Here is a 24,235-nt window from a genome sequence, read left to right as displayed (position 1 = left end):
AATTAAAAATATTTTAAGTAGACCCGCCGCCTATAGCTATATATATTTTTTATATTGGTATAATAATATTTTAGAGAAGTTGCCACATGTTTTAATTTTATCACATTATATCCACAGAAAAATTTTTTTTTTTCCTTAATCATTTATAAGTTAAAGGTGTCGTTAATATATTTATATATTGTTTTGAACTGTCTGATTTTTTTTAAATTCTTTAAAAAAATTATATTTATTATATATAATCCAATATATGTACATATGTTTGTATGTAGACTGAATTTAAGTAGATTTGGCAGCTTCCATACGCTATTAAACTTCCTGTTTTTTACGTCAAACCCACAAACTCATATTACGAAATGAAAGCTCGAAAGCTGTTGCAAATCTGAGAAATACGAAACGAGTCATCGCTTAGCCATCGTAATCGCCAGATTAGATTCAGTTCACTGTGACTTTTTTTTTGCGTCGTAAACAAACAGCTGTCAAACACTCACTAATTGACATAAGGATATCAAACATCACACGAACATAAAAAAGGTTGTAGCAATCTAGCAGTTCGGGTCAAATTTGATCTTGAGGTATGCATCATATTTGAAGCTTAAAAATTTCAAATAAAACAAAATTTGCATTTATTTATTTTTGTATTTAAGTTTAATTTATTCTATGCTTATGATCACGTTTATTGTTTCTTCATTTAATTTAATCGCATTGATTAAATTAAGTGACATTTACATCTTGCTTTGCGTATGTTTACACATTTTACTCGCGTTTGTTTGTGTTCTTCTCTTTTGCCTGTTCTGTTTTTTTTTTGCATTTATTTTATTTATGTTTTAATAATTTAATACTTAATCTTTTTATTAGAAGGGGAAGAATAAAACTACGATACGTAAACCTTATTTCCTTGTACTTTTCGTACAGTGTTGCCAAATCATTTGTATTGAAAAGAAATATTACAAACACAGTTTCATCACTCTAGATATTCACTTATATATATATGTATATATATGCATGTGTATATGTATTTATTATCATCATAGTTGCTTTAATTAAATTATAACATAATTATTTATATACTCGTATATTATGTACTATACTATATATTTATATATATCTGTATATGTATATATAAGTATATGTATATATTTACCTACTATTCTCACGCTAAGGTGCTAGCTCGCTTCTGGGTTAGCACCAACGGCTTCATTAGATCGGGATACTTAAACGTTCTAGTAAACATCTACATAAACCTTGTTTGCTTTTTTATTTGTTTTTTTTTAATAATATTTTTTTGGAATTTACATAAATATTTTCATAGTTCATAAGAAATCAAAAAATAATTAAATTCGAAATACATTTAACAACTCGGTAAAAACCATTACTTAGTATATTTAAATATTTAATTTTAATATCATTTTCTTACTAACATACTAATACACCTATAAGCATAAGAATCTCACAATTTTTAATATTTTTGTCATTAATACTTAGCATTGTATTTATAATTTATAGAAAAATACTATAATAAATTATAACTTAACAAATTTTTTTAAAGAAATTTAATAATAATAAAAAGATATGAAACTTAAAAATAAAACAATATGAACATATTATAAAATATATAAACTCAAAAATTTAATTTTTATAAACTAAATAAAAAATACATATATTTGCCCCACACTATCAATAACAACACCCAATATTGTCATAATCCGAGAATATATTTTTTTGTGGTCAACTAACGGGCATAAAGTTTAAACCTTCATAAACAAAAAAAAAATTAATTTTGTATAACAAAACAATTAATATTCAAATAAAAAGAAAAATCCGGCCCACTCAAAACAAAAATAATAAATTTAACACAAAAAAAAAAAAACTAAAACTACAAATAAATAAAAACCCAGAAAATCGTTCATAGAATTTTAAACAAAATAATCAATAACAAAAAAATACAACTAGGCCAATAAATAAAATTAAAAAAAAAAAATTATTAAATAAAAATTTGCCGAAAAAAAAGTTATAATATTCAACAAATATTTAAAACAATATTCCCCACGAATAAAAATATAATTAAACAACACAGAAAATGTACCATGGAATACCTAAAAAAGTTAATAACAGAAATGCCAAATAAAACAGAAAATAAAGGATTAAAAAAAATTATAATAAATAAATAAATTTTTTTTTTTTAAAGAAACAAAAAATAAATAAATAAATAAATTTAAAAAAATTAAGTATATTTTACACTGAAAATCGACCTTAAATATATAAATAAAACACAAACCCAAAAAAAATGATATAATTAAAAAAATTTATGCTTAAATAAAAAAAATTAAGAAATAAGATTTAAAGAAAACATAAAAATTTTACTAAATTTTTCAAAAAAAAAATATCAGAAATTAAATGGAAACAATTTTCAAGAGTAAAACCATATAATTAAAAAAAATAAGAATATTATATATTATAAATAAAAATATTAAAAAATTTATAAATAATGAAAAATTAGAAACAAAAAAATTACTAAATTTTTCTAATAGAAAATATTAGAGAATAAACCAAAAATAAAAAATTAAATAACAAAAAAATTAAATTAAATAACAAATAACAAAAATAAATTTTTCTAAAAATAAATCTCACAAACTAAACTAAAACAATTTTAAAATAGTGAAAACATAAACTTAAAAATATTAATAAATAAATAAATAATGAAGAAATATTATAATAAATAAAAACAAAAAAAAATTTTTTTTCTAATAGAAAATATTATAGATTAAACAAAAACAATTACTTTTATATTTTTTTTCATTAAATTTAATATTTTTTACAATTTTGATTTACATATTTATTTATTTAGTCAATAAGTTTGCCATTTTTCCATATAATAAAATTTTACATATTTTAACAGATTTACTACTTTCTATACATTTAAAAATTTACATACATACATAAAATAGGAAGTGGGACAAAAATAAAGACGTCGACGATAAAAATAATAATAATAATTAGTTAATAATTATTTTACAATTTAACAAAAATACATACAAACATACGTATGTACATACAAATGCACGAGTATGCATGTACATAAAATACTTGGCAATGAACTTTAAATTAAGTTTATCTTATGGTAAAACAAAACAAAAATACATACATACATAAATATGAAACGAGTAAAAGCTTGGGATATCATATATATACAGCAATTAAACTAATCAGTCAGAGGTTGGAGTTGCGACCGAGTAATTTCAAATTAATATCCCATGTAAGTTTGTATGTAGTAGTATAAAAGATGGGAAAGGGGTGCCTGAACTTCCGCACGGAGCGAGAGCGTGAGATTGAAATAATTAAAAGAAATACAAGTATGTAAATAAATTTGGTTGCAAAAGCCTTGGGTCTTTTACGATTTTTCGATTGTGGAGTTTGAATTCTTCACATTTTTTAATCTTATAGTTAGACTTGACAACAGCAATCGGAAATTGGAAAACGGTTATTTTCGACAATATTAACGCAAACTGTATTGTATTATGTTGGGAAATCATATTTTAAATCTTTCGTAGAATTGAGAAAGATATAAGAAGAGAGAGAGAGAACAGTTTTATTTCCATAGTTATGCTCTCTTATTTAAATTTTATTGAGTATTTGCACGCGAAACCATCTACAAATATTTGGAGATATATTACCATCCGAATTATACAGAGATATTTGTTCGACTGGAACTAATAAATGATTCAAAAATCGAAAAGATCGTCTTAAAATATTTTGTTGAAATAAAAGTTGGTATTAATTTCAAAAACGGCTTGTCCATTAGTTTCATTAACAGAAAATATAAAAAAGTCAAGAAGGGCATTTCGAATCAACAGCGTGTTTCAAAAATAAAACTTTTAGATTAATTGTTGCCTCAGAAAATGTTTTTTTAATTCTTTTGTAAACTGTTAACGAGCGAGTCGAGAAGCTTTATAGACTTTTTCAGCATTTCGTGCAAATTTTAGGACACTTTAGAAAAAAAAAATATAGCGACTCTTTAGAGTTGATCAATAAGGCTCATGTTTGGTGAGGATTTTTTACTTCAAATAGAAATATTTAAAAGGTTGAGAGTTGAAAAAAAATTAAGTTTTTTTGAAGCATTTTAATACAAATACATGTTTTTTTCTTCAATTAATTACTACAATCTCAATTATTTGAGGTTAGGAAATTTTTTGTCCAGACTAATATGATTTTTATGACAATTTTGATTTTGATAGATAATTTCAAGTTGAAAAATACAAACCTATATCAGTATAGTAAGAGTAACGGTAACTGATCTTGATTAATATTCAGCAAAATAATAGGCAAGAGAACACTCAAGATGTGAACTTTGTGAATTTTTTTTGTAAAGGATTCTAATTGAAGATCCCTATAGTATTTCTCAGTTCAGTAGCTTGTTTTTAATATTTTAAGTTGTGTAGGGCGCAAAATTAATTAGGAAAAAAATAATATTTACTTTTTTTGATATTTTTTTTTTACTTATTTTCCACATAACTGTTAGTTTTACTTCTTGTACGCAAGTTTTTACGCTTGTTTTTTTTCATAAAAATTATTTTGATGTTGGTAACTATAAACACGGCAATGAACACTAAATTAGCATTTTTGACTATTGTTTATTTGATTTGTAGTACAATATATATATTTTTTTATTTAATTAAATTATGCATTTTGTTTTATTGTTTTTGTTTTTCGCTTTCATTTTACTGTTGTTTGGTAAGTTCCTGATTTTTTTTAATGCAATATACTATGTATGTACATAGATCATTGTCATGTATTATGAATCATATTGTAAATTTTTATATTGTGTGTATGTGTATGTGCCATATTTTTTGTTACATAACTTTTTTTTTTTTTTTTGTATTTAACGCGGCTGCATTTTATTTCCCATGGCTAGTTTGCTTTGTATTTGTAGAATACTTAATTATTTTTTGTTGTTTTTATTTGTAATATTTTAATTTGTTTAATAATTTTGTGTATTTCACACAATGACACGCATACATATGCATGTAAGTATGTACACCAAACCATGCGCATGTTTTTGTATAGGTGAAAGACATACTGCGAGAATTGCTTTTGTGTTGATTTTTGGTTTTTCTTCTTGTAATTTTTTGCATCCGAAAAAAAAGTTGATTTAACAGAATATACAAATAACACTTTTAGTTACATACACACATATAATATATTTATATAAATCAGCTACACAAACAGTTGCCAGCGCAAATTCCATACTAAATACATACATAACGGATTTCATGCTTCTCATTTGCCTTATTACATATTCTGCATTTGCTTTGATCCCTTTTCGCATTTACTATTGACCGCTTTTGTATATATATTTTTTTTTTTGTTTTAAAATTTGCATCTCACGCTTTTGTTTCGAAGCGGCATAGCATTATAAAGCAGACAATCAATCAAACAATCATCAATCACATACAGCTCGATTGTAACGGTAAATCGTAGATATATATATATATTTTAAATGTAAATTTAAAGTAAAATTTAGCTAGCAAACACTTTACAATAACAACTGAATGAAAATGGAAGGAATAACGCAATATCTAAATTCAATTTCAATTCAACACCCCACTTTATCCTCTCCTCCCCTCCTAGCACTCTTCTACGCCTTCTTTCGATTTCTTCAACTGTCACACAACACCGTTATTCAGCAGTTAGCATTTGGACATTTGTAAATTTGCATTTACCGTTTACCATATACCGTTACATTTTGTTATTGTATTTAAAACTGCCCGCGTCACATCACCGCTTTTCTTCGAACTCTGCTCTCGGCTCTTTGTAATTCACTACTTTTATTAACATAAATATTATATCTACAATTACATGTCATACATACATAAATAGAAGTGTTTAAATATTATAAGTTAGTATATAATATTGTGTTATCATATAAATACTTGTATTATAACCGTTCTGCACGAGTTCACCGGTCGGCAACTGTAAACCTCTAAGTTCCCTTAGAATCCTACACTTATGCGTATGTACCTACTTACATAACTGTTGCTTATAATTTGTTGTTGCTTTTTTTTAAATTATTATCTTTTGGTTTTCATTTTTATTTTTGAGTCGTGCTCCGATTTTTCAGTTTTCTCAGTAAATTTTAGATATATAAGTATATACTTTTTTTTTATTAATTTTCACTATTGTTTTAAAAATTTGCCAGCTACATTTCTCGGTTTCATAAGCTTCACGTTTGAAACTGTTCACTAAATTCACATCTTCGCTTTTATATCAATTTTATTTTAATTAATATTATTATTTAGTTTTGATTTAAAACTATGCTCGATTATTTGAGTTCTATTTATTTCATTTATTAGAAAATATATTTTTCTTCCGTTCCTGTTTTTTTTTTTGTTTGTTTTGATTTTTTGTATGTATGTATGTATTATAATTATTATATTATATATTTAAATTAATTTATTTACTATGAGCTAATTTAGTTACAAAATACAGCATGTCGTTGAACAGCATCTACTGGAGCCGCCTTTACTTTTCTGCCTTTGATCTGTTCATATTTTCGGCGAATAGAGAGAAATAAAACATTTTCGGTTGTCAGTGTAAAGGTTTTTTTATGTAATAAGCTTAAATATTTTAATAAAAAAAAATTTTCTTAAGACCTAAAAAATATCAAAAAAAAAACATTTCTTCAATCATTCTCAAACATTGGTTCGATTATAAGTGGTGCTACATAAGGTATGGAAATGTCAAATATTACATTTGTAATGTTCGATTCAAAAAACCAAAAAGGGTGAATAATCGAACAAACAACTGACATAATCAATAAGAGATAAAATAGCTGTATAGCAATCTTGTTTGAAAAAGTTTCGTACTTCATTTGTTGTGTTCCCATATGCATAAGTTTTTGGACAAGAAAACAGAACTAAAGCTTGGCGAGCAGAAAAATGGCGATCGAATACGTTTATTTTTTTTATCACGAAGATAGATGGTTTTTTGATTGCTTAACTAGCTCAGAAAGTGCTGCCACTCGAGTTTTATTGTTGTTGCTTAGAAATTTAGGTAAGGATTTTAAAAAATTTCAAGCGATGATTTTCTATGACTTTTGACATGGATCAAACCCACTACCATACATTGTGTTGTTCAATTTTTGGTCTGAGAGCATTAACTTTAACCATCCTGTTTCTTGGTTGCCGAATTCAAATCTGATCGCATACCACAGCTGGATGAAATTCTTGAAAATTGACCAAGAACGGAAATATGTTACAAAATCAACGTCTGACATTTTCAAGATTAATATATAGCAGACCGTGAGCTTGAAGAGTTTGGAGATTAGTAGTTGACCGACAAAAATCAACTCATAAACGATCATTTCATAAACATCAATGAAATAAGCATCTATAGGAGTGGATTCAATCGAATTCACAAGTAATTTCCATTATAAAAATTAGTATTACATTCATGTTAAAATAACAATACTTATGACCAGCTAATGACTCACTTTTGAGTACAAGTTGATAACTATATTATGCTCCAGCTGAAACTTGCTATCATCTAAAAGCTTCTTATTTTTGTCGTTAATTCAGTAATTTTCTATTGAGATACTGCTGACAAAAAAATTAAGGATTTTAGAAACCTAAGATATATTAAATTTTTAGCTAAAAATATATTGATGGTAATTTTTGAAATATATGTATTTTAAAAGAAGCTTTCTTTTTTATCGATCATTTCTTGATTATTTAACCAAGAAGTGAAGTTATTATGATCATCTCGTTATGATGTCTAGTAATTTGGAGGATGAATAGAAAATACAAAGATTTTTAAATTATATCTTAAATGTTAAATTATAGTATGGGTGACATTTTCAGCCATAATATTTTTATAGATGCTTTTAATCATTAAACTCTCTACCAAAAACACTTTTAGGAAATTCACGAGGAAAAACTATCAAACTTACTCAAATATCAAATAGAGATTGATTTCACAAGCTTCACATGCTATGGAAAAATATTTTTTTGAAAATCTTAGCATATGTCTCTGAGTACAAGCTTAACCCTTAACTCAATTTATGTAAATATTATATAATTCAACTCGAACCATTATTTCTAGTACCACATTTCTCTACAATCATTTAATCTCCTAAATAACCGTAATATATACATACATACATATTTATGTTCGTATTATTATCACTTACCTTGCGAATTGGGTTCTGGCAAATTATCACGCGGCACTAAATGCATAACAGTCGTTTTGCCCAGCGGAAGTCCCAGTGCGCCTAAAGTTACATTGCAATGTAGAAATCTGCCTTGATATATGAGACGTAGTATTTCGGCCTTGGAGACCGCTTCACGCTCCCAATCTGCAAATACAAAAACAAGTGCAACAACAAAATTAGAATTGTGACTAAATAGTACCCGCACTTTTGGCACGTAATGTGTGGTAGGTGTTACATTCTCCGAATTATTTTAGAGCAAATTCACTAAACTATGATAAATATTTGACTTAATGTGTTTAAATTACGCATTTCGAACTTTGTAATTGTTGTTGGCTTAATATTATTCAGATAACAACAAAACGCATTGCAGCATTTGCAACAACAATGACGCTGCAGTCAGTCTGACTCATTTAGGCACTTTGACGCCCTCAACACCTCACACTACCATAATTACAATACATGCATACATATATGCATATACTCGTACATGGTGGCTTTTATGCTGTGGGACCCAATTTCCACAAGAGTGCATTACATTCACATATAAATGCAGAACTTTGAAGGGACCGTGCTCACATTATTGTGCCATCATTAACGCTTGATTGTTGTTGTTGTTGACTATGAGTCACATGGTTGCATCAATTTTGCTATTTTGATTATTATGCGGGCTGGAATGGAGCTACATGGTCACATTCGGGTGCATCCAGAGGCCTTATGATCAGACCAAACGCTGTCATTCATTACATACATGCATTGATATTCATATGTATAGAATTATGTGAACAATCAATTTATGTGAGAGAGTGAAAACCATCAAATATCTAGTTTGGCAAGGATATACATATGTGCCTATTGGAGGTCACAGTAACCATTTTTGGGCTGTGTAGGTGGTCAGTCTCGACGATTACCTTTTTTTAGTCACTCAATTTATTTTCAGTAATCATTTGCTTAAGATCAAACAACAGGAAATAGCGCTGTGGGTTAGAACCCGATAATAGGAGTGGATGTGATGAAATTCGATAAAATAGTTTTCTTTTATTTGAGACATAGCGTATGACTCAATGTAGAGCTCGCGTGGTATGCACTCGGCAGCTTGTCACCTGAGAGTTTACGCGTACTCATATATTCACGAATAATCGAATATACATATTACGTTATATTATATATTGAGAGTGTTTACTATTTCTTCAACTTCATTTTACGGTCATCCAAAATAATTTAATAGCTTTTCTATATGTTTTCGGCCGTAATGGCCGTTTTTTACCGAACTTGAAAATGGTTTCCTGCAGCAGAGCCCGGATAACAGTCATGTAGCCATTTTTTTTAACAGCAGCATTTTTTATAAATGATACTGTTCACTCAGCTACTGACATGAGTTCAGAGTTTTCGAAGAGATTTGGTTGTTTTTTTTTTGATTCAAATGAAAGTCTAGACTACCTTTTTTCTCAAAAAAAAAAATCCTTTTAAGTACAGAAAATACGATAAGAAAGAACACTTCCGACCAGTTCAAAGTAAAGTTATCTTAATTTCATTCAGAAACCGATAATAAGCTTTCATGAATGCTTTCCCGGTTTTAAGCTGAACCTGTCAAGTAATTTTTAACATCACGAAGAGCTATCAGTTTTTGTTTTTTGTTTCAACGTCACTTCAAAGAGCCAAAATTTTCGAAAGCAGGGCAACGATACAACATTCTAACCAAACAACGGTGTTACAACGTGGCAAACCTAATATACCCATTTAATAGTATTTAAATTAGCATTCCCAACATAGTATGTGTAAGTTTTATGTTTGCTCGAAAACATGGAAAACTTCACCACAGTGCACCGTGGATCTTTGAATGTGATAAAAGGATGACAGAACAGCTGACTGCACATAATCCACTGTAATATTCTTAATGTTGCATGTATTGTAACAATCTATTGTTGTTTCGAACACTAAGCGACGGCAAAGGCAAAGTGTTGCTGCCTTTGCTGCTCTGCTGCTTTTGTGTGTGTGTGCGTGTGCGTACGGGAGTTCGGTTGTTTGCTGGTGGTAAATAAATCAGGATAAGTTAGCGACAAATGCAGCGCCTTCATTAGCAAACGACAAATGAATATTAAATAGTCTCTACACACAACAACAACAACAATTGGCGAATATCTGCTGCCCAATTCACACAACAGAGCCATTGGCTGCACTGCGGCGCCTGCAACCCGAGCAACTACAACAATGCGTTAACAAATATGCATACATACATACATACATATGGACGTATGTATATGCTACAGCAGTTACACGAGGGATAGCCGAGAGTCAAAATAGTTAAGCAGCAGCAACAACATTAATTGGTTGCTGACAACTATTCCAGTTTATTAAGAGGGGTAGCGAGACAGAGAGGATGTATATGGGCGATACAGAATGGGATAAGCAGCATGCTTTCACTACGAATTAGTATATGTATGTATGTATGTACCTGCCTTTGCTCATATGTACATATGTATGTATCGTTGCGTGTAGGCGTGATCGACACAAAGCGCGTGGCTAATGGTCAAAGTAAAGCAACAATATGTGCCAATATACATATGTATGTATGTAGAAACTTTCTGCTTAGATATACAGGGTTTTCCAAAAAGAGCGATATGCTTTTTTTTCAAAAATAAACAACTAACAACTGTTAAGGAAATTCAAATTTTTTATTTAATGTGAAGTGTAATTGATACAATTATGTTCTGAATATAAAATCATTCAAAAGGCCTCCACGACGATGTCACCAGCTTCATTTCGAAAGAAGTACGGACCAATGATTTCACCAGACCAAAACCCACACTAAATTATCAATTTAGATGAATGTAATGATTGTTCATGAATGATTTGTGGATTTTCTTCTCACCAAAAATAGACAGTTTTGTTTATTTACCACACTACTCAGCTAAAAGTGATCCTCATCGGAGAAGATGATTTTCTTAAAAAAATCGTTATCGTTTTTAAGTGGCTCCAATGGCTTCAGTTCTTCAGTGAGAACAATTATATATATTGTTTCTCAAAAACAGACAGTCCCAATTCTTGAAAACATCTTGGAATCGATAAATTGCAGTCTTCAGCAACACTTGCCTGAACGACAGCAATATTTTAATTACTTCAAGCGGTTCTTTGTATTATTGGCACTTGAACATTATATAAAGAAAATGTACACTCGATAATTTCAACAATTCGACGAATAGCGAGCACAAGTGGACGATTATTACGACCATAAAATGGCAAAAGCGCAGGAAAAGTTCCAATTGGAGAACGATTATTTTGATAATAAAATTGAATAATTTGTTGCTCTTATCGATAAATTTCCACAACGAAATTGTAAACATTACTGAATATATTAGAAATCATATCACCCCTATTGGAAAACCCGATACATACATATGACACTATCGTTGTGCCCGTCGGGTGGCAGCACGAATTGTGGCTCGCGGACAGTCAATGTAACACCGTTGACCCGCAGTGGGAAGTAGGCTGTGTAGTCTCTATAGCCAGGACATACTAAGTGGGCTGATGGACTGAAATTCCCGACAACAACAACAACAAATATACATATGTGTGCGCGAAACGTAAATTGACATTTTTCAATGTGATTGCGCTGACAGAATACTAATTTTAAGCAGCAAATATGCACAGGACCACGTTATATGAATGTACGTTTGTAGATGAGGGTATACCTAGCAGAAATTCCAACTATTTCAGGACGAAGGTGAAACGAAGCGAATGTGGTTACGAGATTCTAGCAGATTGACCTATAAATAGTTAAACTATTTGCTTGGAGTTTTCCGGCTCCTGAGTAAAGAGAGTGTTATAAGTTATACGAAGGGAACAATCTAGTTTTTCACAACTATGTTTTGCTTAAGAAATTAAAAAGGAATCTTTTTAAAGACCTTCACATACCAAATCTAACCTAATAAACTCAATTTGAGATTAATATCAATACAAAGCCAAACAAAGCAAAATTTTTGACTCTCTTCTACAAACTAATTAGCAATAACTATTACATGTATATCTTATATTTCTGCCAGAACCTAAATTTTTATTTTATTATCAAATTAATAAAACCAGATTTCTCAGTTGAAAAACTAGTTAGCTTTAAAAACGAGACTGGTTATGAACAGGTTAAAAATTCACCACTTCAGCAAATGACAAAGAGAAAAGAAAATAAGCAGATAAGCTCAAAACTTGCTTTATATAAGGAGAAAACCTTTTTGAAGATTTACGAGACTAGTTCAAACTCAGGTGTAAATGTTTCTAAATTTCATATAGCTGATTTTGTTTTGAAATCAAAAATTAACTACTTGAAACAAATGCGCTCACTTATGTTAAAATTAATTATGTTATGATTAAGTAAACAAAAATAAAATATAATATTAATATGCTAAGACTTCTTATTTTTAAATAATTGTGTTATAGCACCATTCTATAACCAGCTGTTGATTAACTGGTAGCATTTGTCACCATTTGAAGACTAGACCGCTAGGCTAGAATGATTTCGAATTATAACACGCTTATTAAGGGGCAGTGAAATGTAGAATTGTATGTTATATGCAGGTAGTATAAGCTAGTCAAAGTTTTCACTTTTGTTCGTTTAAAATTGAGTGATATTCGATATTATTTAGGTTAAAAGTGAGGCTAATGATTATAGTTTACTTTATGAGCTTAAGTACTATAATGATTAGCAACTAGAAAATTTTGCAAATGGGAAAATGTGTTTAGCAAACAGGTCACAAATATAGGTTAATTTTTTTTAAGAAGAATCGACCCAGCTGTCTATATTTTTATCTATATTTATTATAATATACATACATGCATATATTCATCATATTAACGCTAGGAAAACTGTGTACCAACACCAAATATTTTTAGAAATTAGTAGACGATATATACGATATTTTCTATATAAAATCGATCTAAAGGGCGAAAAACGTTATATTTAGTATATGGGGCTAGGGGAAGCTCTAAACTGATTTTATTCATCTTGGCATTAAATCACATTGGAATATTTCACAAATTGATCAATATTTTCGGTACAAAGTCAATTGGTAGAACAAAGATCCTCATATTATATTTGGTATATGGTGGCTACAAAGGGTATGAATCAATTTCGACGAGTTTCAGATAAGATTTAACATATGTTAACAAAGCAAATAAGTCTGATTAGATTAAGAACAGTTCATAAGGAAAGTAAGCGGGGTTGTAGTCCGATTTCGTCAGTTTTTGAACTGTATCACAAAGAACTAATACAAATGATCGAGAAATCGAGTACATATCTCCCAGACTGTTCAGTTTATGAATTGATGGACATGTAAAATTATCATTAAATTATAACTTTTAGCGTTATTCTCGTGCACCTTTACGGTTACAGCCAATTTTAAAGAATAATGTTACAATACATTTTTATGATTTTCCTTTTGAGAGCCTTGTACCTAATTCAATTTTTCTACCGTGAATATTTTAAGTTTGTTACGAAATTCCTAACACCTCGAAGGAAACGACGAAGACCTATAAAGTATATAAATATTTCGATCTGAAATTTTGCACACGTCCTTTTCGCCCCAAGAAGTAGCTCATTTGTCGAAGCCGTCGATACCGAAACACTATAACGTATAGCAGCCAAAGCAACTGACCGATCAATATCAAGTTCTTCGCTCTGACATCCTAATCATTTTATTATAACGGGTGTTTTTTTTAGAGGTATAGAACTTTAAGTTGCAATAAAACAACGATGGATTATTCGATTGACAAGAGTTTTATTTATCCGAAAGATAATCTTGTGGCATTACATTTGGCTGGCTCGGATGTAGTCCAATCTGGACGTCCAATTTTCGATGACTTTTCCAACATTTGTGGCCGCATATCGGCAATAACAAGGCGAATGTTGTCTTCCAAATGGTTAAGCGTTTGTGGCTTATGCGCATAGACGAACGACTTTACATAACCCCACAGAAAGTAGTCTAGCGGTGTTAAATCACAAGATCTTGGAGACCAATTCATAGGTCCAAAACGTGAAATTAGGCGATCAGCAAACGTGTCTTTCATACATACATAGACACATATATTTCACGATTATCTCTAGATCTATACAACCGCTAGATGAACCTTATTATTATATTCGAGAGAACATAAAACAGCTTAAGATACTTCACGATTATAGTCACTTAGCATTTGCCGTAATATCCTCCATTTCTAGAACAATTTATGAAAGTGCTTCCTTTTAATAATTGATTATGGCATTGCAATTCATAAAACCGATTAGTCGCTCAATGCGGCTGCCGGCACAAAAACTTATTATTGTAAAACAATAACAACCGCAATTATATTATTAGGCAATATGCATTTTTTTAAACCGGAAAGAATTAACTTGAGTTCTATGAATATACAACGGCATAATTTCAAGGAACACATTTCAAGTTCACTTACTCGGTAAATATTGACATCAATCAAAACAGGTACAAATGTATACACCTACGTATACACTTACATTTGTTTATTTGTTTAGTAATAAATTGAGACCAGCAATTAACAATAAACGTCACCTTCGTGTTTGTTTTGAAATTTTTCAATAGTTAACTGTCGCTCACACACACACACACACACACATGCTTATATACAGTTGTAAGTTTAATTTGTAGACAGCAACAGTCGCTCAAAGCAACTGCAACAACAGCAAATATGTATGTGGTAACAAATAACAATTGCAGCAAAATCAATTTCAGTTGCAATCAGAAAATAATATAAATAGTTTTTCTAGCTACATGTATGTTTGTACGTGTGTGTGTACAATATAGCATTACTCTGGTGACAATAAATCAGAAATAAATTGTCAATAAAAGCAGGGAGTGAACAAAGTTGTACTCATAAAAACATATTGTGCAGGAAATTCACGGTCTTGGCCGCAAGTCGTCGAGGTGCCTAGAGGCGGACGGACAGTGGACACACACTGCATACCTGTGTGTATAGTGATTGTTGCAATGCAACTGCTGTTGAAATCAATATAAAGGGTGTCATAAAGTTAACGCAAGATTTAAATTTAATTATAAAATTAAAAATTAAATTAAATGAAACTCTAAAAAAAACACAAATCGACAGCTGACAATTTAGGTTTAATAAAAATGGAGCGTTACAGGATAGAACAACGTGTCTTCATTATTTAACCATATTTCAATAATAATGAAAGCTTGGCGGCCGGCACATTTTCAACTTGATGATGTTATTGCATAAATAACCCTATTCTATGTACTTTATGTTGCAATAAAAAAATTACAATCGAAAGACTAAAAACTGTGTTTTTTGTTTAATTCCAATCTTGCGTTAATTTTGGGACACCCTTTAAGTCTATTGATCGCTATTTTAGTATATGTATATGTATACATTTGTGCACATATTGTATGCTATTTATAAAATAAAAACCTTTTTTTGTTGCCACTCAATCGAGTTCAATTAAATTCAGCTTGCTGGCGCATTTACCAATAACTCACAGATGCTCAATGCAAGCATCTACACTAAAATATAAGTATACATTTCTACATAAAATAAAGGTGGTCAGCATACATTGTAGTATATGCAGTTATAAATAGGGTCAGAATTATGATATAACACTAAATTGACAGCCGTGCGAGAAAAAGTTCATCGTTGGCAAATCGAATGGGCCATATAAATTTTTATACACTGAACAGGGTATATTAAGTTTGCAACGAAGTTTAAAACACGCGGAAGGAAACAATGGAGGTCATATAAAATACATACTTGTGTAATAAATTTAGCCATGTCCGTATGTCCTTCAGTTTTTGAGTTATCGATCTGAAATTTTGAACACTTCCTTATCTCAGCAACAAGCTGCTCATTTTTCGGAACTGCCGATATAAGACCACTATAGTTTAGAGCTGCCTTACAAACTGATTGATCGAGATCTAGTCCTTGCATGGAAAACTTGAATCTGTGAATGATTTTATAACTTCCAATATTTTTTTGGGTTATATACAGTAGCAGACAAAAAAATGGAGACACCAATGTATGCTCTTTATGCCAGAAATTTAAATATGAATTGGACTGATATTAAAAGGGTTTAAATATATGTGGACCCTCTTTGTTTGATTATTTTAACGTTTTGTGTTGCTGAAAATTTATGAAGAAAAAAAAAACTGTGTAAGGAAAACAAAGAAAATTGAAGGTTAATGCAGGGAAAGGTGCCATAATGGCTTTGCGATCGCAGTGGGTGCCAGTAAAAGGAAGAAGAAGATTATCGACTAGGATATTAAATCAATTTAAAGTGCATAATACAACAATACAAAGCCTCCCTTAAAATGCACCCAGAAGGGGCTACAATGAACTAAAATACATTTTTGGACCTCAAACGATTTGTGAAAGGTGATACATACTTTCTGGCGAATTTCATATAAAAAACTTGGCTCAGACTTTTTTTCTACGTCCGCTGAAAAGACGAAGAACGCTGAAAGGAGTAGTGCCTAAGGTGAACTGTCAGGCAAATATTATTCAGAAGTGGGAAGTTTTTGTTATTATGGGCATGGCAAAATACCAATAAAAATTTTGGACATCTGGATTGGGTGCTGCTCGTCGCCGTCGAATAGAAATTTTAATTTCGTCTTTGGCAATAAAATATTTCTATAAAGTAGGAAAAACTCGATTAATCGATAACTCCCGATTAGATTCCAATGGAGAATCTTTTCCATATTTTTAAGTTTAAGAAGAAATCAAAAAAGTAAAAAAAAACGACGGTTAATTTTGCAGATTTAGTAAAGCTAAAGCAAATATGTTAAAATAACTCTTAAAGTTAAAAGACAAACTAAACTAAATCTAATTCAGTTTACAAGTTTCAACGAAATAAGCCCCAACAATTTCGTCAAAATTTTAGCAGCACTTCGAATCTCTGAAAAAAAAATTAAACAAAAGTTTGTAACAAAGAATCCTTTACAAAAAAACTTTGCATTATAGAACGCAGAGATAAAGAGATACGCAACTCATCTCTCACTGGAAATGAGAGAGCAATTACTAAACTAAACAAAATCTTCTAGCAAATGTCAAAATTCAGGAGGTCTGACATTTACCAATTGGAAAAAGAGGAACGGCGTGTGAACAGAGAGATATTTTGCTGCTGTTGAAGATCACCAAGAAAAATTGGAAAATAATGTAAATTAAAGAAAACGCGAAATTGAAATGTATGTGATGAAATCTTTTGTGATGAAATGCTTAATAGTATTAATTTTTAATTGAAAATTATAAAAAAACATTTATTAATTGAGAGCTAATAGATTTATTCTTTTGATTAAGTATTGAAAGTTCAAAAATCAATTGTTTTATTTAATATATAACAAAATCACAAAAGAGGCGTTTAAATAGTTTCTGCTTATGTTTAAGGGATACATGAATAATAATATTATATTTAATCTTAATAAATGTTGAGTATTTAAATTTAAATTCCCAAAAACTATGATTTTGTCCGATCTGGCTGCAATGGAAAATGTTATAAAAAAAAGCTAATTTTGAGGCGCTCTCACACTGGAATTAGTTGGGCTTCCCTTTATCCCTGATAGAACGTATCAGTATTGTCCGCTAAACACTTGAAGAGTATGATACTTTTTGGATATTGTACTGAAAAATTATTAAAAAAGTGTTTTATAAAATTTTTATCACAGATACACTGAATATTTTCTAAATAGTTTTGCAATACGCAAAAAATCCGTAATACGGGTAATTGTTTGAGATCCTGAGTTATCTCCATATTCCAAGAATATCATTATCATCTATTTTCGGTAATGGAAAAATAATACTAGTGGAGAAATTTGATCAAATAGGTTATCATATGGTTATTCCGAAAATGAGATTGGGTGGTTAAAAGATCTATTTGCTACGTAATAAAATATATATATTTAAATTTTATTTTATTTAAGTCACTATCAAGATAGTACACCATCAGAGTATTTTCTTTGTAAACAACAGAAGAGATCATCAATTGAACACTTTAAAATTTAAGAACCTAAGTGGCCACATCATCACACACTGTGCACATTTCATTGCATCTTCAGTAATTCATGTCAGGCGCTCGCCGGCTGCTGCAACGTAACACATTTTCATTCTTCGAGTTATGCATGCTAATTGAATTTGTTGCAGCAGCAGTGTCCAGCGCAATGAAGATGACCGACCGACCGGCTATTCGCAGCACTTTATTGCATTTTACGCATTTGTGCTCTACTTTGACCTAGCTGCTACATTTATACTCCACACACACACATGCTGGCAATTGATGCAATTTCTTTATTTGTTGTTTTTGCTGTCATATCAGTTCATGTCCCACAGCAATCAATTGTCTGTTCCGTGGCATCAAACATGAGAAGAGAGAGAAAGAACGCCCGACATATAGGGAGTCTGCAGAAGACAATCATTTTGAAGCTATAACAGTTGTAAATACGTGTTGTTGCTGCCTCCTGTCGCAGCTGGTGGACAGCAAAGTGCGTCAATTAATTTGTGTTAAGATTATAAATAATTGCGAGTGTCTTTGTTCGTCCTCGAATGTTGATTCAATGAATAATAGTGCGGTACAGACGATTGTTGACAACGTACGAAACAAGAAACTTAAACTATTTTTAAACACGGCAAGCATGTGAAGATGTGGTTATTTTAGAGAAAAGTTGAACTGAAAATGTCTGTTTGTATCTTACTTTACAGAAGTTATTAATTGATAAGAAGCTTAAGTAGGAGATCTTAGGTACAAACTCTAGTCATTTGTTACCAGAATTATTGCTATATTAAGAGGAGACTAAGATTTTTATGTTGCCCTCTCTCATAGAAACACTCCACCCAATTGGCAAAAAAACAGTTTTTATTAGCAAAAAACTGAATCAGGTACGATATGACATTATCATCATTATTGAAATTTTTACCATTCAAGGAGTTTTGTAAAGATCGAAACAAAAAGTAATCCGATGGTGCAAGGTAAGGATGTGGCAAAACATCCTAACCAAGCTCCATTAATTTTTGCCGAGTGACCAAAGATGTGTGTGGCCTTGCCTTGTCATGATGGAATACAACACCTTTTCGATTTATCAATTCGGGCCGCTTTTCTTCAACTGCATTGTTTAATTTCGTTAGTTGTTCAATGTAGACAACAGAATTGATCGTTCGGTTGGTGGTAAGTTCAAAGTAGACAATTCCTTTATAATTCCACCAAACTGATAACAAAACCTTCTTTTGATGAATACCAGCTTTTGATGTTGTTTGAGCTGGTTCACCTGGCCTCCTCCACGATCTTTTCCGCTCGATATTGTTGTAAACAACCCATTTTTCATCGCCAGTTATCATTCGTTTTAAAAATTAATAATTTTCCTTACGTTTCTTTAGCAAATCGCAGCTGTTAATGCGTTGCGTTAAATGCGTTTCTTTCAGTTCGTGAGGAACTCATGTATCGAGTTTTTGAACATAGCCAAGTTGTTTTAAGTGATTTTCAAGCATGTATGTGATACCTGAAGCTTCTCTGCAATCTCACGTGTTGAACTGTGACGATCCGAATCGATTATTGATTTGACTAGGTCGTCATCAGCTTCAACTGGACGACCAGAGCGTTTTTCATCTTTAAGTGAAAAATCACCAGAACGAAATTTGGCAAACCAATTTTGACACTGCCGTTCTTTTATGGCTTCGTCGCCATAAACAGCACATAACTTTTTGTGAGCTTGCGATGCGTTTTTCCCTTTGCGAAAATAAAAAAACCAAAATATGACGAAAATGTTAATTTTGATCTTCCATTTTTCAACGTACGCCAAACGAAAACTACGCAACCGATCAAAAAACTTTTTTTTACTAATTGACAGCTGAATTGACAACTATCAAATAACAAAATGTGTTTTATATTTGGACAGCAAACCTAAAAATTCAACTGAAGCCATCTATGAGTGAAATCCGCAATTACTTGCCAACAGACTACATGCGATTATCTTATCGATGTATGTGGTCTAGCGTTGTCCTGATGGAACACATTTCCGCTTATCTTATTAACCAAGGCTGGCCGATTTTGGGCGACTGTTTCTTTCGGACGGTTTAGTTTTTGACAGTATAGGCCCAAATTAAGAGTTTGCACACTGGAGAGTAGCGCAATAGCCGTCAATCCTGGCTTGACCACCGTTTGCGCCGGTTCTTCGCGATTCTATCACCATTTTTTTTACTTTAAGTTGTCATAACTGACACACATTTAACACACAGTAACCATTCGATTTAGCAGCAAATCACAAATGAAAAGCAGCAAATCACAAACGATAATTTTTTTTTTAGCTTCGAGCTTTTTTTTGTTAACAGCCTTATTAAAACGGTACCTAATTATTTTTTGGTCCATCCCCAGCGCTTACATGATGGTTGGACTCGACGATGTCCATTATTTTATCGATATTTTCGATAATTAGGATCCCGAGCGTGATAAATCTTCTCCAACAAGATTACTTATATGGAATTGACGATTTTAAAATTGCGGGTGATTGGCTGTTACAGTATCAGAATCATAAAAACAGGTGGTACCTCAGCAGTAGCAGTAATTTAATATAACAGGAGTACAATATCATAAAATAAGAATAAGGATTATTGTGAAACATGAATCTTAAATTTAAAGTTATACAGATTATTTCTTAACAAGAAGCAATTAGGAGCCCTGACAATATAAAGCAACAGTTAATAAGGAATAATCGATTATTACGAAATAAAAAATAATTTTCAAAGTAGCCTTTTAAATTTCTGACATATTCTTTTATATAATGTAAATTTCAGATGTTTTAATTGAAAAATTTGACGTAAGCAGCATGTTTTGATGTCTGAGTGATGCTCATTCAGCATTCAAAGTCAAAATAAATAAACAGAACCAGATTGTGAAAGCAAAGAGCCATATATTTTTAGTTTCACATTCAATCCAAACGATTACTATACCAAGATTGAGGGAAATTTAGCAAAATACAAAACCATTCATTATAAAATTGCTATACTAGGTAGGATGGCTGATCATGATTAAGATAGATCTGCCAAACTTTTCATTAGGTTTCATTTTTTAGAACCAAACTCCATTCACTTAAGGTTCGTTGTTTTGTAAACAATTATGAAAAAGCACTCAACACCTGAAGACGCTTATTTTCTAACAAACCCCGCTTCAATCAGAGAAAATAGCGGATTTTATATGTATTTTGTTATTTAGTGAGTTTTTTTTTCTACTCGCTTAGAATAAATAGAAGTACTAATACTACTGGAATGCTGTAAGAGACTTGTATATACTGTATTGATGCACACTTTTTAAAAAAATAATACCCTCTGGTCGCTTGTCCGATAACTTTTGTTACATATTTGAGTACTCTTTGTAAATATGTTTACGGTGTAAATGTATTTACGATATATCCCGTTTCCGTATCTCACAAAAAATATTTATAATTTTCAAAAACGTATATTTATGTTATCATAAAAGTGATTGGAAACACACTTAAGATTGTTGAGTGCAAAAAACCCAATAGCTAGTGATAATCTGAGCAAAATATGGACGCCAGAAACCACTCAGAAATGTTTACAAAAATATGCCTACGCTGAAACTCTACTAATATATCATATCTAAAATACAGATTAGAATTATCAGCTATAAAGCAAAATCTAAAATGCTGACTAATTTACAAGCCACCCCGATAACTAGGAAATCACATATTGTTTTGTATGTATTGATATGTCACTCACCTTCAGGCCAATTATCGAATACTGTTTGTGCGATATCACCAGCAGAATCTGATGGATTAAATAGGAATTCTTTTGTTTTGCCACTAACGAGTATTAAACGTAAATTTATCTGCAAAAGAACAGGAAGAAGAGGAAAATTATTGAAGATTAAGTGCTAATGGAATTAATTTACAATATTTTAAAATTATTGCACGTGATGAAAGGGGCGAATATAAATGCATATATGTATGTATGTAGGTATATACAATTAAGTTTATAAAAAACAATTTGACTTTCACTCACCTCAGCGATGACCTCAAATGCCGTTAGCAAAAGTCATTAGCGAAAATTACAAATAACTTTTGACTCATATCTTCACACACATTACACACACCGACTTTGTATGAATTTATTATATTGTTTTTGTATTTACATATTCATGCATACAATATACATGCAGCGTATCTGTGCAGCTATGCGGGTTAAGTGTTACAAAATGCTTGCTCATGCTGTCAATCACAAGCGACAATGCGGTAAACAAACTGTCAAATCATTTGTCGGATTGCTCTTCTTTCTGCTGTTGCGCTCGCAGATTGTTATCCAAATATGTATTATATAGATTTAAGACTCTACATGTATTCAAATAGATATCTTTGCTTAGTTGCATTCAAGAAAATTGTTTAGCATTATTGGTGTGACAGTTGAGAAAGTCGAATACCATTATTTTGACATTAGAAACAGCCCACACAATTATGTGGTGTTGTATTCAATTCAAAGTTTTGACTTTTGCGTATGTATGTATGTAATTATACATTGATACCGTTGTCGAATTAAACTTTGATTTGTCAATTGCAATCATATTACCTTATTCTATATGGGAAGAATCTCAAATAGCATGAATTATAAAATTCAATAACAATGAAAAGAAAACGTAGACCAACCATTTTTTTAAGCTCAAAAATAATAAAATTAAGCGCTAAAAGTACTTCCAATAATATTTAGGCATTTATTTTCATTTTTTTTATCACTTTAGTTTGCAATGTCCTATTAGTAGTGGTAAAAAAAGTATTCCCAAAACTTTTTCATACGATAAAGAAAGATTTATTCCATGGCACGAGTATACGTAAAGTAAAAAAATAAACTTGCTTCGAAGTATTTCCGAATACTTCTCCTTTCAAGTTAATTTAGGACGCTGAACTATAAAGTAATTGTCGTATAGAGCATATCGAGATATCGCAAATATCTAAATGCTATTCGAGCACCTAATAGTGAGAGCAGTTGTCAAACCACTTATATGGCTCAAGAAGATATACCAGTCATAGATCTTGGATCCTCAAACAATCCTACCTCCTAGCAGCACATTATCAAATTATTACTATAATGACTTAATGATCCAAGTTCGAGAACGAAACTGGGAGTGACACATATCTAGATAGTAATTGGTTCGGTTTTTTTTTCTCTGTACTTTCCATCAACCATGTCAACTTTTTGTAATAGAGAAAGAGCTGAATCTTTAAATTATAAATTGAGGTTAGACTTAGTTTCTTTTTTTCTTTATAGTCGTATACGATTCATAAGTCTGCATTATTTTGGAATTTACTAAATAATAACTCGCATATTTGTTTTTGAAAGTCAAATGTAATTGATCAAAATTGAAGTTTCTATTTTTGCAAACTGTAAAGAGAAAGTATTTGCAATTATAAAAATCAAAAGAGAAAATGGACATACACCTACTGTCGATTCAACAAAATACAAATTACTTCAAAATTCAAGCAAAAACTTCATAAACTAACATAACAGAGCGCAAACGTTTCAATGAAACACAAATGAGTGTATATAGACAGTAAGTGCAAAGTAGTGTAGGCCGACTAATAGGCCACATAATCTAGGTTCGATTCGTGCCTAGGTGAGGCAGCCGCATACACTTGTTAACACTCAGGCACACAATTACACATATATACACACGCAAATTGCACGAATTGGCCTATTTTTTGCTGCCTCCACTCTGCACTTACCTTTCCTTTTGTTGGCCGGCAGGGCACAACAGCTGAAAGATGAAGTAGGTGGGAGGTGCCAGCACCGCTCGAAAAACAAACCTCCTTTTACGTGCCGACAACTGTAGATAACAAATTGGAGTGGAGTGGAGTAGGAGGGAGAGCGAGATCCATAGGAAGTGCAAGAATAATGGCAAACATGAAAAACGTAGTAGCCGACAACGGTAGATTGAGTTAATGCTCAGGCAGTCTATTTTTCAAATGTCCAAACAATGCAGCGCACGCAACAGATTTCGTCTTCATACCGTTGCCACCAGCCATTTAAGTGCGGATC

The 24,235-nt window shown here is 31.0% G+C and overlaps 1 protein-coding gene across 5 annotated transcripts in view; it reads right to left on the bottom strand.

Annotated features, from left to right (window-relative positions):
• Positions 1–3,991: 3,991 nt before the first annotated feature.
• Positions 3,992–24,235, bottom strand: part of UBL3 (ubiquitin like 3) — a 107,326-nt gene continuing 87,082 nt past the window's right edge. For all 5 annotated transcript variants that reach the window (XM_036368990.2, XM_036368989.2, XM_036368993.2 and 2 more), the window contains exons 3-5: positions 21,929–22,037; positions 8,183–8,347; positions 3,992–6,535 (exon numbers count right to left, since the gene is read on the bottom strand). In XM_036368990.2, the coding sequence (XP_036224883.2) occupies positions 6,471–6,535; positions 8,183–8,347; positions 21,929–22,037 (339 nt within the window). In that variant the 3' untranslated portion in view covers positions 3,992–6,470. The remainder of the gene's footprint in view (positions 6,536–8,182; positions 8,348–21,928; positions 22,038–24,235) is intronic.

Source organism: Bactrocera oleae, chromosome 5 (assembly GCF_042242935.1).
Source record: "Bactrocera oleae isolate idBacOlea1 chromosome 5, idBacOlea1, whole genome shotgun sequence".
Taxonomy (NCBI): domain Eukaryota; kingdom Metazoa; phylum Arthropoda; class Insecta; order Diptera; family Tephritidae; genus Bactrocera; species Bactrocera oleae.
The sequence above is the reverse complement of the archived record's forward strand: the minus strand, read 5'-3'. Positions and strand labels throughout refer to the sequence as shown.